Genomic DNA, 17,872 nt, shown 5'->3' with positions numbered 1-17,872 from the left:
AAGATCCAAAGCATATTTTGCTTGAGAGATAAATAACCCATCATGAAGTCTACTAATTTGCAAGCCAAGAAAATAATTCAGTTCACCCAAATCACTCATATGAAATGCCCCTTTAAGATCTGATTTGAAATCACTAATTAACCCAATATTTGGTCCAGCTATGAGTAAATCATCCACATAAACTGCAACAAGAATAATTTCATTTTGCACTCTCTTCACATAAAGATTTGGATTTGATTTGCATTTTTGAAACCCATGAAGCTGAAAATACCTATCAATCTTCTCATTCCATGCTCTTGGTGTTTGTTTAAGCCCATAAAGTGACTTCTTTAATCTACAAACAAGATTAGGATGTTGCTGATCTACAAAACCTGGTGGCTGATCCATATATATTTCTTCATATAAATCTCCATTTAAGAAAGCATTTTTTACATCCATTTGATGAATATGCCACCCAAAACTTGCAGCCAAAGAAAAAATAATTCTAACTGTATTCATTTTAATGACAGGAGCAAAAGTTTCTTCATAATCAACACCTTCTTTTTGATTAAATCCCTTAGCAACCAATCTAGCTTTAAATTTTTCTATAGCACCATCTGATTTAAATTTTGTTTTATAAACCCATTTGCAACCAATGACATTCTTACCTTTGGGAAGTTGCACAAGTTCCCAAGTTTTATTTTTCACCAAAGCATCATATTCTTCTTCCATAGCTTGCTCCCATTCTTTCTTCCCTCTAGCTTCCTCATATGATCTTGGGTCATTTACTTGTAATACTTTGGCCATGAGAGCACTACCATTCCTCCCTTGGATCTTTGAGCCTTGCCTATATATTTCTTCAACACTCCTTGTCTTTTGGCTAGCTGAAAAATTATCTTCTTCATCATTACTACCTGCAGAAAATGTCTGATTACAAGCATTAGTTGTGTTGTTTTCATTAGTATTTTCATCATTTGTAGAAGTGCACAACTCATCCTCATCAATGTAGTCTCCATTTCCTCCTAAAATATCTGAAAAATGAGAAGCATTTGTTGTTGTAGAGTGAGAAGGAGTGGCTATAAGTTGTGAATGCTCATCAAACTTCACATCTCTACTAACAAAGACCTTGTTTGTTGTCAAATCATATAACCTATAAGCCTTTGATTCTTCACTATAACCCATAAACAAACACTTATGACTCTTTGGTTCTAACTTTTCCCTTTGTGCATCAGGAATGTGTGCCCAAGCAATACACCCAAATACTTTAAAATATCCAATGTGAGGTTTCTTACCACTCCATGCTTCTTCAGGGGTGATATTTGTGAGAGCTTTGGTGGGGATTCTATTTATAATATGTGCAGCACAAGAAATAGCCAAACCCCAAAATTTATTATGCAAACTTTTAAAATGCAACATACAACGAGTCATTTCTAAAATAGTTCTATTAATTCGTTCAGCCACCCCATTTTGTTGAGGAGTATAAGGAACTGTTCTTTGCACCTTAATACCATAATTTTCACAAAATGACTCAAAAGCATAATTGCAATATTCACCCCCATTATCTGTCCTTAAACATTTAATTGTTTTGCCACTTTGATTTTCAACTAATGCCTTAAACTTTTGAAATACTTCAAACACTTCTTTTTTTCTTTCAAGAAAATAAATCCATACTCTCCTGCTATAATCATCAATAAAAATGAGAAGGTACCTAGCACCTGAAAGTGAAGGATATCCTGGTTCACATAAATCACTATGAATAAGTTGCAATGGATGATTAGCTCTCTATGCTTTACCTGAATCAAAAGGATCTCGATGATGTTTCCCTAACCCACAACCTTCACACACACCTTCACAAGCTGAAATTTTTGTTAATCCTCTAACCATATCCATTCCAACCATATCTTGTAATTTTCTATAATTTAAATGTCCAAGTCTAGCATGCCAAAGTTGTGACATGTAATCAGTCTGAGCAATAAAAGCATGAGAGAGTGTATATTTATCATCAAGAAACCCCACAAATTTAAATAGATTCTCTTCATGATCAACTCTACCAATAGCAATTATATTGCTTGGGTCTTTTGTATCTCTAACAATAACTTGATCAGCATTGACAACAAACTCATATCCAGCTTGAACTATTTTGTATACTGAAATAAGATTCACCCCCAACCCTTTAACCAATAAAACATTTTTCAAAGACCCATGTGTTACATTAACAGTTCCTGTTCCTAAAACTGGAAGTTTCATTTTATTGCCAATAGAAATTTCTTGATCTGAATTCTTCCCTTCATAAAAATCAATAAACAAAGATCTATCCCCAGTCATGTGAGATGATGCCCCCGAATCTAAAATCCATTCTTTATTAGAATCTGAAGCAAAGTATCCTCCTTTAACACTAGATTTACTTTTGGGTGTAGCAATTACCTCCTCATTTGATTTCTCTTGCCTTTTTAAAGAGATAGCTACGAAACTATGATTATCCTTCTTTCCATCCTTAAACCTTTCTTGCTTGGGCTTATATTGTTGCCTTTCATTTTCCCTCTTCTTCAAACAAAACTTCTCCATGTGATTCTCACCTCCACAATACCTGCAAATAAAAGGCTTTCTTCCAGCTTGCTTTTCTGCACCATCATTTCTAGAAAAATGATTAGAACCTTCATGATTTCGAAATTTATTATTTCCTTTCCAATTTTTTTTTCCATCATTTCTAAAAAAATTACTTTTGGCTGTATATGCATGATTCTTCTTAATATGCCCTTCTTTAATAAGTTGAACTTCTTCATCTAAAACAGATTTGCAAAATTGATCAAAAGTTTGCTAGGGGGTATTGGGATTTAATTGAAGAACCCTTTTCCTTGATTCCTTAAAAACTTTATATGGCTGGGGAAGCTTACTTTCAACCATTGCAATCAATTGAAAATCTTTTTTTGCATATTCAACACCTATTTTTTTTAGCTGAGTATTTAAAAAAGTAACTTCATTGAAGTAATCAGACATTTTTTCAAAATAAGATGGATCTAAATTCATCAATTTTTCTTCTATACTAAACGTGCTAGCCATGTCTGCATCTTTATAATCTTTTTCTAAAGTCTCCCACAGCTCTATTGGGTTATCAATATCAACAAATCTTCTATTGAGATTGGGGCTCAAAGCTTTACCAATAATACCTCTAGCTTGCTCCAACTTACATTTTCACAACTTCTTTTCTTTATCAGTTTGTTGAGGTTCCCCAATTTCTTTATTTACTATCCTCCATAAAGCCTTCTCTCTTAGAGCATTCTTGACTGCAATCTTCCAATCTGCAAAACCACTTCCATCAAAGATAGGCAAAACTTCATTTGAAGAACCCATGTTAGCAAAAAAATCAGCCTTCAAACAAATCTAGCAATATTCCAGCAGCATAACAGCCCTGCAACCAAATATCACTCCAAAAAAAATTAGCCCTGCAAACAAACCATTTCCAGCAATATATTTTCCTTCAACAAAACCCTCTAGCAATATTTCTAGCTGAATTTCTAAATAAATCTCCAGCTCAACTTGGCTAAACCTTGCTCTGATACCATAATAAAAAATAAGAGATCTAAGATTTACTAAGATCTGAAATAAGCACAAATACTTGGCAATGGAAAAAACAGAAATAAACACTTAAGAGAGAAGCAACTTTTATTCATCAAACTAATTGCCACAAGGCTATGCAATGGCCTCTATATATAGAGAGCCCATGAGATGAGAAGATGATTCTAGAAGATAAGGTGATAAGGTTGTATGACCTAGTATCAAGGAGGACATTCATATCTTCTTAGGATAATGTTGTATGACCTAGTTTCATGGAGGACATTCCTATCTTGTTACCAATTTAATAGGAAATGTGTGGCATACTTGCTGTTTGGTTATAACAGCATGACTGTTGACTATTTCTAACAGAAGCCTCTTCCGATTCTAGCGGTGAAAAACTCTCTTGTGATAAAGATTCAGGCAAGATTTTGAAAGGACAGTTGGGTGTATTCTATATAGTAGGGAAATAGGGAGTTTTTTTTCGGTATCTGTTAGTAATTGCACAGAATCTCACCCACAATTCTCATCGTAGATGAAGGTTCAAGCAGAAGTGACGAGGAAGAAGAAGTTGAACAACAAAATGCTCCCCCCCAAGTCCATATAAGTATGCCCGGTAAGGATCGAAATAGATCTATCATAGGTTTATTGATTATGTAGAACAAAATAGAAGTAAAAAGTCAATTAAATATGAATTTGAGTTCCTCCGTTTATTATGAGTATGAATTTTTTGCTCTCTGCTTGAGCCTGCAGTAAGCAGCGGTGAGGGTGAAATGAATATGCAGTCTACATCGGAAAGCAATTGCCTAAAGTTGTTCGAGTTTTCAGTCACAAATATTGTACATGCCCTCCGAGCTCTATGGAAAGCCAAAAAAGATACGGGTAGTGTCTCTTGTACATTTCTGAATCTCAATCTATTTACACGCGTGTTCATTCTGTAGAATAGGATTTAGTTAACTCATTATCATAGTTAAATATCAAATTGCGTTCTTTGCTTGCCATTAATGCTAAGTTTGACGATCAATAACAATTCAGCCTACTGAAACAGGAACACAGACTGAAGAAGAAGAAGAAGATGCAACTGTTACTAGTGAGTAACATCGTTCCTCAGTAGTAGATGGTGATCTTATTGTATTTGCACATGTCATGGACTAATTAATATTCCTTGGGGTTCTAGGGATTCAACAAAATTCCAGTTCATCAATTCTTCTAAGAGAAATGCTATTCGTAAGGTACAGTAAAGGAGAAGAGAACGCCTTTTTGTACTTTCAAGGGTTGGCTACAGACAGCAGGAAACTTCCTCGCGAGTGGAAGCGCCTTCTCACTTACCACAGATTGGTGTGGTACATTTTCTCTGTGGGCAAAGAAGCAAGGAATTTAGCAGGATGGCAAGTACAGTTGATCACCTGGATTTTTGTTTGCTGGGAATGGCAAGAAAACATGAATCTTATCATAATGGTATGACACTCTATCATTTAACAAAATAGTTTTGTAGACAATTGAGATGATGTCATACAAACTATGAATTTTAACAGAATAATATTTTACCATGTTTTGCAGAAATGGAAAGAAATAAAGTGGAAAGAGATTAGAGATTTGAAAACCTCTGAATCAAATGAGCCTTCACTGCTAATGATTGTGGAACATTTAATGGAAGAACATGAGAAAGAGAACCAGAAGAAGACAGCGACTGTCAAGGAAGAAGATGCACCCATAAGGACAGAGTTATTGGGAAAGGCGGGAGGAATTCTTTCTAAAATAAAGTACGATATAGATGAAATTGAAAGTAGCGACATGGAACTAGAAAAATTGAATGGAATAAATGATAAAGAAGAAATTGAAAGTAGCGACATGGAACTCGAAAAGTTGAAAGGAAAAGGTGAAGGCAAGATACCTGACATCACAGATGGAGAAGGATCTATCGCTCATAGTACAGACGATAATGAAATCATGGAGAAGGGTGCATCAGAGAAATTGGTGAAAGAAATTGACAAACTTGAAGTATTAGAGAAATCGTTGGCTGAGTTGATGAAAGAAATAAAGAAAATAAAAGAGTCAGCCTCTGATGATTTGAAGAAAGAGATGAAAACATTGATAAAAAGGGAGTCCGATGAGTTGAAGGAAGAAATGAAAGAGTTGAAAAAGAAAATGTGTGAGGAGTTCAAGGGAGAAATGAAAGATTTGAAGGAAGGAATGAAAGAACGGAGAGCAATTGTTCATTCTCTGCCCATTGGAGAGAATGGTACAAAGGAACAAATTATAGGAAATAAGAAGAATAAATTGCAGAGCATGCAAAACTGGAAGAGAATGAAGTCAACACTTGAGAGATACGATGTGTCAATGGATGGTATTCAAGCTTTTCAAAAGTTTAGATTTTATTGTATAGCTGGTTATCTCCCGCGCCCTTGTTAAAAGTACACTAATATGATATCTTCCCTTAAATCAGTAGTCTATAGATGATTTAAAAATTCAATAGGTATGTAATGGAAAAAGAATGTGTTTCAATTATTGAATTATTACTAATTTCTAATATCATTTGGAAAAGCCAATTTTATTTTATGACGATTTTAATATTATTGATTAGAACATAATATTTGCCTACTTCCACTTAAGTTTAAGTTAAATATTTTTGCACTATGTACTTGTAATCGAACACACCTACTTTACCCACTTCTCCATACCCATAATCCACTTAACTATATTCATTTTCTTTGAACAATTTTCATGTTCTTTTCTAATCTCATATGGATGATTATACCAGTGTTGAGAAATGGTTTCCTAATCATCATAAAATCTCACAAAAGTTTCATTTAATAAGAATTTATTAAATATATTTACTTATTCCTTTCAAACAAGATCTTATAACTTTTTAAATTATTCTCTATTTTAATCAAAGGATTCATATTTATTTTCCTCTTTCTTTGAGTCATTTCACAACTTTTTTTTAAAAACGAGCCAAATAACAATTTGTTAAAGTTTTTTATTTTAAAATATTGATGCAGATTTGTTGATATAACATTCATCTTTTTTTTTTTAATGGAGGATTCGTACCTGCGAGACAATCCAACGAGGCATGAAGCTTGCAAGCTACCAACCAGCGAAGGCCATCTATTTTTCAATAAAACAAATAATATATTTTTATAATAATTTCTTAATATAAAATATATTCAATTTAAGATAACAAATAAATGGTAGTAATTCTAATATACATTAGAATTTTTTTGGAATTCTAATATAATCAAATTCCTTTTTTGTTTCATGTATTGCTAATGGATTGTGGAAATCAAATGACATCAATTCTAATATAATTTGATTAATTGAAGAAAATGTTTAAATCTAGAAAGCAAAGTAGTGTCCAATTTGAAGCTGATAGATTATTGTTCTCAACTTAAATTTGTGTTATTTTTCTAATTCTTCCTATTAGATATGTACACTTCCAAGATGAGGCCAATTTGAGGAATTAATCATTTGGATTGATAATGGTAGAAGAAATTTGATAGTTCCTTGCTTCTTTGTGCAAAATCCACTTGGAGACACATGTAAACTATTATATTTTCATAATCTTATCATGCCATATACATTTCTTTAATATTTAAGCTATTATTAGATATGACACATTAAAATGGTTTCCTAGATAATTTTTTGTGGGCAACGGATGTTAATATGGGATACAAACACATGAAGTTTATGATATAAATAAGAAAAACTCATGCAACCTAAAGATAAGATTCACACTTCAAGAAGAAAATGTATTGTCCACCCTAAAGAATGATTCACTCTTCAAAATCAAAATAAGAATTCTTATCCAATATTTATATTGAAGGGTAGAAAATTTGATTTTTATCTTGGTAATGTGGCTTGAGTTTCTGTACTCTATTCTACAAATGGTTTACATTGTTGCCCTCTTTTGGATGAAGGAAAAGACTTACATCTTAGAGGAGGCAATAGTTGTTGTTTCGTGTACTCTAAAATCTTCCCATTGTTCATTGAGGGATTAATATGGAGGAATAGTCAAAAGCAACATCAGATTGCACTATATTAGAGTTATTCAAACTAATGCCATTGGTGGTTGTGGAGCTATAACTTAAAGTCTATTTTCATATTGCTATAGATATTCGACAAACCTTCTATTGGTTTGAATTCTACAAGTCCTTGATTTTACAAAACGCGTGTTGTATTATCCATAGTTGTGTCCTAAGGTTTGAGTTTAATGTTGATTTCCTTGGTGTTAGACCTTGTAGCTCTAAAACCCTTGAAAAGACCTAAGTGTGCCATCATATTCTAATTTTACGTTACCTTTTTAGGCCACTTAAAGATGGGTCAGTTCACCATCAGTGTGGCCATGTCTTATTTCTTGCCTAGAACTTGTGCCTTAATATTTACATGGTCACGCTTAAATATTTCCTAAAGTCTCCATCTTAATGGTTTTATTATTATTATTGCCTTGTGTCTATCAACCTCATCTATGCTACATGTCATATTTTCACATGTTCATGATTACATTAAACTCCATCACCTATTCTTTGAGATCATCAAATGATGGCATCTACCCACCCATTGAAATGCCATAGATAGTATGCACATCATCTTCCCAAAGGATCAGACACTCATTGCATTGTCAGGTTAGAAGGTACTCAATATTTACTCTTAACATCACCAAATGTGTCCATGTGTACTCGAAGATGATGAAGAATGAGCATGCCTAGTGCTCTTATTTTCTCCTTTTGATTGGTAGTTCTCCCTGACAGAGGTGCTCATATGTGGCCACATAGAAAAGATGTTTTGAAGATGAGTTAAGTTCCTACATAAATTAATGGTTCTCGTTATATTGGGATAGAAATTACTTGAAGGATATCTTCCACATCATTATGAGATCTTGCAATGTGTATCTGGTCATTTAAAAGGTTGTAGTGTGGGTCAAACTATAGGGAATTTTGAAGACTTCTTATTGGTCCACCTCTTGACATATTGTCACAACCGACGTTTAGAATCTCATATTTCAATATGATTTATCGACTTTATTTTACTCTTTAACTTGGTTGAATGTTGTCGATCCAAGTCATTATGATTAGTCTATATAGATGTATGGATTAGATATCATTGTTATTTCAACATGTGATGCATTTATACTTATATATGTTTTCTTTGATAAAATATCATGTGTGAAATAGATGAGATGTCAATATTTACATATTATTATTCTATATTTGAATTGAAAAGCATATGATAAGTATCTAATCTTGAAAATTGATGTCTTATTAATTCGATTACGGATTTTTGGTTACTAATAGGTACTGATGTCAAATTGAGTTTTGGAATGAAATTAGGAATGAAAAGACATGGGTGTGGTTGAGGTGAGGAGGCTAGCTCCCTTACCAAGGTATGTTTAAAAAAATATGGGATGAAGCACACACCACAAATATTACTTATGTTTTCCAAGATTTTTTTATTGGTAAAAGGCTGAAACCCTATATATTATATATAAATAAAAATAATAAAAATAGATAAGATTCAGAGTCTCTGTTCAAATAGGCATTTGTAGGAAAGAATGGAGAAGAAAAGCTCCAATCTTGCTTGAGACACAAGTCCTATATTATTACAAGTAATGAAAGGGGGCATATCCGAGTTTACAAACTTTGTCGAAGGAAATACCCTTCTAAATGACTATGAATTTGATGAATAGATCCTTTTAGTTTTCACAATGATCTTTCTTTTTATTCTTTTAGGCTATCTACCAAACCTCCCCTTGTAGTATGTAGCTGATTAATATCGTGGTCCTTCTTGCTATTCCTATATCATTGCATCTTAATCACAAACACTACCTAACGTATATTGTTAGTAAAAAGCTCTTAATGGGAACATAGTGATTAAATTTTACCTTAACACACTTATTGATTTCTATCAATTTCATATTTTTTAAGATCTTCTAATTATTTCAATTATCTAACTTAAAAATGCTTACTATCAGCCTTTCACAGTGATTTAGTATATCTAAATTGCAACAGATTACGATTGATTATATTAAGTGAACCTCTTCATTTGCTTCTATTATAATTAAAACTTTGTTCATCATTGTTGGTATTCTTCTCTAACCGATGGAAATGGAAGAGATATGATTTGAAGGAGAGTAAGAGACTAAAATCGAATAAGGTAGAGCCAAAGGTATAATCCTGACCATAAGTTCATTGAATACTTGGGGATACTGAATAGTTACATCTATTTGAATTCCTAGAATACCGTCAACTAGGCGACTATACTTACTCAAAATATAAACTAACAGAGGCTGGTGGGAACCAAGTGTGCTATGATCATGTGAGTAACTTGCTATACTGGTTGGTCCTAGTAATAGTAGGGTAACAATCATGAACACAGTGATAAAATTGAAAGGCATAGTTCCTCCAATAACATTTGATTATCCAATCTCTAGCTCCCACCTCTCAGTCATGCTCTTTGATACTTATTGCAAGGGAAACTTAGAGATATAGCCATTTCAATAGATCATTTCCTTAAGCTTGTCCAAAGAAAGAAGGTTTGTTGGTTTTTCCCTTAGTTCTTTCCTCCTCATTCTTTGCGAGACCTTTTCTTTTCTTTTTCTTTTTAATCTTCTTCGCCATAGTCACCACCTCCATAATGTACCTCTCCATCATGCTTCTATAATTCTTATCAAGTTTTTTATGCCACCACTTAGCTATATGATCCATTCCCTATTTGTTTCTTAGCTTAGATAGTTTTGTTGAGTCTCCAAGTTCTTAATCTTCAATTTAGGTCCTTACTTTCTATTGACATCTCTTACCATTAAGGGTGTTCACACATACCTTCGTCATCATCATGTTCATCATACTCTTCTTTACATTTTAGGTTGTTTAGCCCTTCTAGGGCTTTATTTAACCTAACCATAGCTAAGGGGTAGTAGGAGGATGTGTCATTAGGGATTAATATTAAGTTTCCTTAATACTCATAATATTTAGTTTCATTGAAGGCATATTTATCCAATTTATTATCAAATGTATCATCATGAGGTATACTCTCAATGGCCAACACAATCTTAGCCACAGTAGTGAATTTAGAAAGCTTAATAGACCTTCATTCTTTAGCAAAGCTAGTTCTAGCATTCTTAGCTAACTCATTGTCAGAGATGTCAATAATAAGGGAGAGGGAAATCACATTTCTATTCTTTGGGGACTTTCTTACTTCTTTACCTTTACCCATAGTGTAAGCATTATTGGGGCTAGTGATAGATTCCCCCCCCCCCCCCCTTTTGTCTAGGGTACATAGATTTAGGCCCTATATCAATAACCAAGAGGAGTATTAGTACCAATATTGGGCTTTTGTTTCTTAGAAGAGCATAAAAAGGCTTTCCATTAGGAACTTGTCTAAGAAAATGTCATATTGTCATCCTTATAAATATTTTTACTTTTCCTTTCGAGCTAGATTATTGTGGATGATTTTGATCTTATTTAATTGGTAAATTTTAGGGTGTAATAGAGTTTGTCATAGCCATATTATCTAAACATATTTTTAAATTTTATTCAAAATTAACTATTGAAATCTCTTGAAGAGAGATTTGATTATTAAATGACCCATCATTTTCCATCTCACCACATTAATATTAGAAAAATCATAGCCTTTCCATCCATATAGTCCCTTCTTGTAAACCTAATCTTCAAAATAATAATGATACATCACACAATCATCATATATTATTAATTTAAGCTTAAATTTACTTTGCATGGTTAAATAACCCCTCATATGATCATTCTCTAAAATGTTTTTGATGTGACAAAGGATCTTTGTCTCAATGTTTCAATATTTTCAGAATTTTACTCTTTCATTAGCAAGTGTATTGATAACTAAATATTTCCTTTAGAAAAGGTGTGTACTACCTCTTGATTAAGTAATAACTTCGTGTACTTTCTATCCTCCATATAATTCTTTATTTTCCATGTAGGGGAAGCCATTGATTTAATAGTCATAATGTTTATAATAAATTGTGAATTTCCTTCAATTAAAACCTTGTTAAAACTATGAACCATAATTAGGTGTTGTGTTGTCACAATGAATATGAGAGTTTTAGGGACCTCATTGAGATGGTCATTGGGAATAATTTGTGTTGTGACCAACTTGAGTATATGAATGGTTGTTTAATTTATTAAACTTTTTTCTTTTGATATTAGTTTATTTGAATTCTTCATGCATGATTATGAGTCATAACTAGACTTCTCCTTGTAGATCAAAGATAAGTTTTTATATATAACACATTCAAAACCATAATTTTAAAATAGGTGAAATATTAGAAGGTTCTCCAAAATATTTACCAATGCCTATTAAATTGACTTTTTTGGATTGGCAATTGATATAAGATAAGAATGCCATGAAAAGATTTATAATCAACATAATATATTTAAAGATGGATGTAAGTTTACAAAATCTTTGATTATATTTTATTTTGAAAATTATCTTTCACATACTTGAATTATTTTCTTAGCATGACTTGATATATCTTCATCATATGATAATAGTTTTCAGTCAATATTACATATAATAAAAGACTCCATGTTATTTCATGTAAAAACCTTTGAATGAAATGAAAAAGGGTAGCGATAAATTAAATTGAACTTTATATTTTTAATTTAATTAAAGTTATTATGCTCGGTAATTATTTGTTGAATGGCTTTATAATGATATGAATAAAAGAAATTAGAAAGGTGAAGAATAAAAAATAAAAAATGTAATGATAAATGATTAACTTTGAAGATTGCAAACAAAATAAACATTTTAAATCTACTACTAAAGTTTTTGATGTATTTAGATAGCAGCCAAAAAGGGGGGCTAACCTTATGGTACAAAGGGCTAGAGACTAGCAAGTAGTTACCCCTTACTATCTAACCAATCCATTTTCTAGACATCAAAAACATCATAATGTTTAACATCATAGCATTATACTTCAAAATATCAATATCCACTATGCTACCCCTAACATACATACTATGCCAAAACATAATCCAGCAACAAAGATTGTAGGCGTTCCTTATTATAAAATGATTAATATCCACATTAACTAAAAGTGCCACTGAGGGCATAGAGTTCATAGTTAACCATAACATTAAAAATAATAAAATAAAAGCAAGCACGAGGGATAGCTCCCCTCCTCCTCTAGGTCCTCTTCCTCCTTTTTCATCAGGATCCTCCATGGTCGATTTCTCCACCTCCTCCTTGACGAGTTTCTCCAGCAAAGTCTTGAGCCACTCATCTGCCAAGAAGCTGTAGAGGGAGCGAGTGATCTCACTCTCTTTTCCCCATCCTTCTCATCCTTGTTCACCTATAGAAAATATAGAGTGGGGGTTGTTGAGTGCATGACATTAGTAGAGAACTCCACAAGGATTTCAACCTTTTGGCACAAGGCTTCCTAATTATCAGCTAGGTCATGCATCGAATTCTCCAGCCTCTCCAATTGGGTTTTACACTTATCCTTCCCATGGCTACGACATCCCTTCTTCCCCCCACCCTTAACATCACCTTCTTTGGGCAGGTGATATCTTCCCCCAAGCTTTTATCTAGGGATAGGTTGGCTTCCAGGGTGTCTGAAATGTGGGAAGGGTTTGGAACATCCTTACCCCCTGAGTTAGGGTGCATAACCTTCCTCTTTTTTTTGGTGGATCTCCTTTTACTCTCCATGGACCCAGAACTCACCTCCTATTTAGGGGGTGTCTTAAACTTTTCCATTTTAAGCTTCTTGCTAGACCTCCTTGTAGCTTTATTACTTTGACTAGTATCTGTATCACAGTCAATAATGCTAATGTTTTTCCTATTACTCGGGGGCTTTTTGTCCACCTTCTTTAAGGAAAAACTAGGGCTAGGGTCCATGGAGACTTGGGGGAATAACAGTGGCAAGAGGGTTAACAAGAAGAGGTAGGTTGAGGGCTAATTGGAACTTGTAAAGTTTAAACATGAAGGCCTAGTGTAGAATATAAAAGGGTCTTCCTTCCTCCCTCTTTTGCCTAACATTAAACACACTATCCTCCATCAAATGCAATATAAGGTGTGGGAAGGAAATCGGGTCCTGGTTCTTGAAATGGTTTAAAATAGGAAAGTGGTAATAATACAACACCTAGAACTGATCTTTGAGAGTTATGTAGCACATAATGGCGTAGCACACAATGTTCCAAGGTTTGGGTAGGTCCTCTCTTGAAAAAGCACACCACATGCGAACAAGATCCTCCTTAGAACAAAAGAATTTCCTTAAGCTCATTTCATCTGAAACCCTGGCCTACTTACGGCAATTCTTGCCCTCGAGAGATAACCCACCAACTACCTTGACGACCTTCTCTATCATTTCAAACACTACCCCATTAATGCTCACTTTCCTATTACTCCAGGTGTTGACAAATTGCAGGGACACATGCTCATCATACCCTTCAATGCCTTCCATGAACAACAAAGAATGACCTTACCGTAGATAAACCCATGTTGCCTCACTATCCTTGATACAATCCTTAATCTTATTTATTTCAATGTGGTCGCTGGCACCCATTTCTTCATCGAGTTCAATCACCAAATCCTCACTTTGCATCGACATCCCCTTGTTGTAGGACAAAACTCGAAAGTCGAGGCAGTTTAAAGATATAATGCTAGCAATGAACTTGAGAAAGCAATCGATTCTCATCATAAAATCACAAGGCTTCACATTTTACAATCCCCCTCTTGCTTGAGCACATGTGAATGGTACCTTTCCCATCGGAGTTAATAATTGCCAACTGTGCATTGAGTGAGGTGTAAGGGAATTGTCATTATTATTATTCACAACTCTTGTCTTTGGCGGTTTTAACATTCTGACTAAATCCATGTGGTTCATCCTCTCACCATAGTAATTAATGCTCACAATGAGAGAACCCCAAATGTAAATAAACACAATCTTTCCAAATATTCTCGAATTTATGGTTTTTAATTCTTGGGTTCTCCAACCCACCTAGATCCACACCAATACACCATCTATTATACTTCATTAAATTGCACTACAAAGAGCATGTTCACTTTCCACCATCATTTGTGTGGATGGTGGGGTTTGGCTGATGTCATCCCATTCCTTTATTCCTTCCACGTTATGACCAACTTTGGCTAGATCATCTGCAACTCTATTGCCTTCATGATAGATGTGGTCCACAAGGACTTTAAGCAACCCATTCAACAGGTTGTGGATTTCCTCTATTGTAATTTTTATCTTCTAGCTACACCTACCTTCACTCTTCACAACATTGATAATCAACATCAAATCTCCCTCAATAGCTAGTCTATTAATTCTTCTAGCTCTCGCTATCCTCATTCCCCATAGAAGGGCCAAATCTTTTGCTTCATTGTTTGATCCCCCTCCACAGTTCCTAGCATAGGCAACCACCACCTTGCCATTTTGGGGGGGTGCCAAACTGTTTTACATCTGACCACAGCTTTAGAGTTTTCAAATCTTGCTACCTTTAGACTTAAGTCCCAAGAATTATTCCATCTCATATCTTGGTCCCTCGGGGGAGGAGTGGGTTCCAATGCCAGATCCCACTACATCCCTTCAAAAACCTGGTCACTTGTTGACCCACCACCGCGCTAGGAGCAACCTTGTCCTAAAATATGCGGTTGTTTCGTTCCTTCCAAATTTTCCATGAGACATAAGTGGGCATGAATCTCCATAAGGTTTTGAGGTATGGGTGATTAGATGGACGATCCCAATTAACAAACTGATGGAGGTTTTCATTGAAGCACCACCAAATCTCCCACATAGAGAAGATCTCCCTCCAAACCTCCATAGTAAAGGGACAATGTATGAGGAGGTGTTGAATGGATTCCACCATGTTATACATAACACACAACAATTACTCAGCTGGAATCCTCTCCTTTGCAGATTATCAAAGGTGAGGATTGCCCCATGTAGAGTTGTCCACAGAAAGAAATTTATCCTTGGCAGGATCCAAGGGTGTCAAACATATTTCCATTCCCTCAGGGCTTCACCACCCTCAAGACAGTGTTCAAGCATAAGCAGATTTCAAGGTGAAGTCCCTAGAGGGGGTAAGTTTCCATATCAAAGAGTCGTCTAATGGGATAGAGGGACTACAACAATTCTGCAACATCTCCTGAAGCTCCATAAGTAGCCTTGTTCCAGGATTGTGTTGAGTGTAAAGTCTTTTCCATTTGCTCTCAAGGCTAATGTACTTGCGAACCAAGGTACCATAATGCCCGGTACATGAATCTCTTAGAGGTTGGAACTTGGTATTCATTAGTGGGCCATCTTGTAGCCAATAATCCTCCAAGAAGTCAACGTTGTTCCCATTTCCCAACACCTGATGAGTACCCTTCTTTAGAATTCTGTGGGTTTGCACAATATTGTTCCAATTTTTTTATCTTGATGGGAGCACCATGGTCCAAAGATTTGATACAACGAGTCACCCCTTAGATACTTAGCCTTGACAATACTACACCAACTACTCAAGGAGCTCATCAATTTCCATCCAATCTTAACCAGGAGGGTCTTATTCAAATGCCCAATTCTTCTAATGTTCAGTGCCCCCTGCTAGGTTGGTAGACTTTCTCCCAACTGACTAAACTTATTATGTTCTTATCCTTCATTCCAGACCATAGAATCTACTACTAAAGTTAAAACACATAACTAAATTAATAAATTCTAAAATAGTAAAAAACTTGATGACATTAAATTATATTTTATATAAAAATATTATTTTCTAGAATATTTTAAATCAGTTTTTCCATTATTATGTTATTTTCTAGAAACAAGTTTCTCATAATTTAAATATAAATTAAAATAATTATACACCCTAATAAATTTAATATTGTTAAATACATTGGACGTTTAAAAGATTGGCCCTCACTTATCAAATTACAATGCGGCATAGAATTAAGTCAAGATGATTAACAACAGCAAGCAGAAAAACATAATTTTATAGTTCATTTCAGTTGCGTTAAAATACTTTAAAAAGCCTTATTAAGATCTCCAACCCAGACAGAGTTTACAATTGACCTAACAGTTATAAGTAGTCAATTGTGTTTCTAGCTAGGGGAGAGGACCCAGTAGTTGAACACCCTAACTTCACGCTTATCAAAATCCTACATAAAAATTTCAAATCACTCCCAATTTTGTACTGTAGCTTACTTGGTGAGTCGCCTACTTATAACTAAGGTTTCAAGTCCACATCACGTGTTATGATGCCAAATCAGCATGCTTTTTGCCAAGTTGTCCAAAAAAGGCCAAAAAAAAAGTGAGACCAATAATAGCGCATAAAGGGTACCCATAGTTGAACAGCTGATGTGGCATCACATCATTGGTTACTTTTTAAAACAAATAGTACATTTTCATTCAATTTTGGGTAATCATCATTGTACTAACAACTTTAAAGTCACAAGTATTGATACAATTTTTTCAAAAAAATTGTACATTAAGTCAACAATTACTATCACAACAATTGGAACCCGTTCAACTACTGGATCTTCTCCCCTACTCCATAAGCAAGTTGAGAAAAGAAGTGGCATTATTTTTGTGCGTGGATGACTGGAACTATGAAGTCGTTTACTGGTTGCTCAACTCTTGGTCAAATTCGCCTACCATGATGAAACTCAGCGATGTGAGAGGAGGAAATATACCATTTGACAACACAGCGGAATTTAAAAATATGAACGAAAGGATTGGCAGGTTAGCCAGAAAACTTGCAGATGAGGAAGTTGCTGCACGTGAGAAGGGGAGAATGGTAAAGTACTCAGGGACAGATTCAGTAGAAGAGGTACTCATGGGCCTGATGAAAATTGTAAGAGAAGAACAACTCCTCACTGGCTATGGGATGCGGGGTTTCTATGAATATGGAGGTAACAGATATTTTCTTCCACATTCCTTACAGACGAGATATTGCAGAGGTCTTCTGGAGCTTTAATTTGTCTGCAAAACATTTGCGGGCTATGTTGTTGAATTAAGTGCTAACGACAGTCTTGAGAATATATTGTTGATGACGATAAAAAGCAATGGGGAGAAGAATTTGATGATCGCCACTTTCATTCTTTTATATCAATCGGAATATTGATCCGATATCATTGCCGGAACAATTGTACTAGAGAGTTTCTGTCTGATGTTGAGGAGAAAGCAGGTGGGGAGCCAGACTGGTTTAGTGAGATGCCGAAACATAACATAATGTGGAGATGCTCCGATGAGACGGGTAACTACGGTGTCCTCAACAAGCTTTTATTCAACGTAGTAAAAGGTAAACGTGATCATATTGGAAGAGAGAACTTTACTGCTGCTGTTGTAGACATGCTATTGAAATGTGGTGCTCAGCCCGCAGGGTGCTATGCAATT

General features: G+C 34.6%; 1 protein-coding gene across 1 annotated transcript; it reads left to right on the top strand.

Moving 5' to 3' along the window:
- The first annotated feature begins 4,575 nt into the window (after positions 1 to 4,575).
- Positions 4,576 to 6,088, top strand: LOC149550175 (uncharacterized). The gene is made up of 2 exons (XM_089793287.1): positions 4,576 to 4,989; positions 5,092 to 6,088. The coding sequence occupies exons 1-2, from the start codon at positions 4,750 to 4,752 to the stop codon at positions 5,941 to 5,943; spliced, it is 1,092 nt and encodes a 363-aa protein (XP_089649413.1). The 5' UTR covers positions 4,576 to 4,749; the 3' UTR covers positions 5,944 to 6,088.
- Positions 6,089 to 17,872: the final 11,784 nt, after the last annotated feature.

This window comes from Cupressus sempervirens, chromosome 7 (genome assembly GCF_028749045.1).
Source record: "Cupressus sempervirens isolate cs-2001-9-10 chromosome 7, ASM2874904v1, whole genome shotgun sequence".
Classification (NCBI taxonomy): Eukaryota; Viridiplantae; Streptophyta; class Pinopsida; order Cupressales; family Cupressaceae; genus Cupressus; species Cupressus sempervirens.
This window is presented reverse-complemented; position numbering and strand designations above follow the sequence as displayed.

Bases quoted from the DNA above. Each gene is read 5' to 3' on its own strand.
- LOC149550175 (XM_089793287.1), top strand. From the start codon at position 4,750: ATGCTATTCGTAAGGTACAGTAAAGGAGAAGAGAACGCCTTTTTGTAC. The intron at 4,990-5,091 runs GTATGACACTCT...CATGTTTTGCAG, and splicing joins ACATGAATCTTATCATAATG to AAATGGAAAGAAATAAAGTG.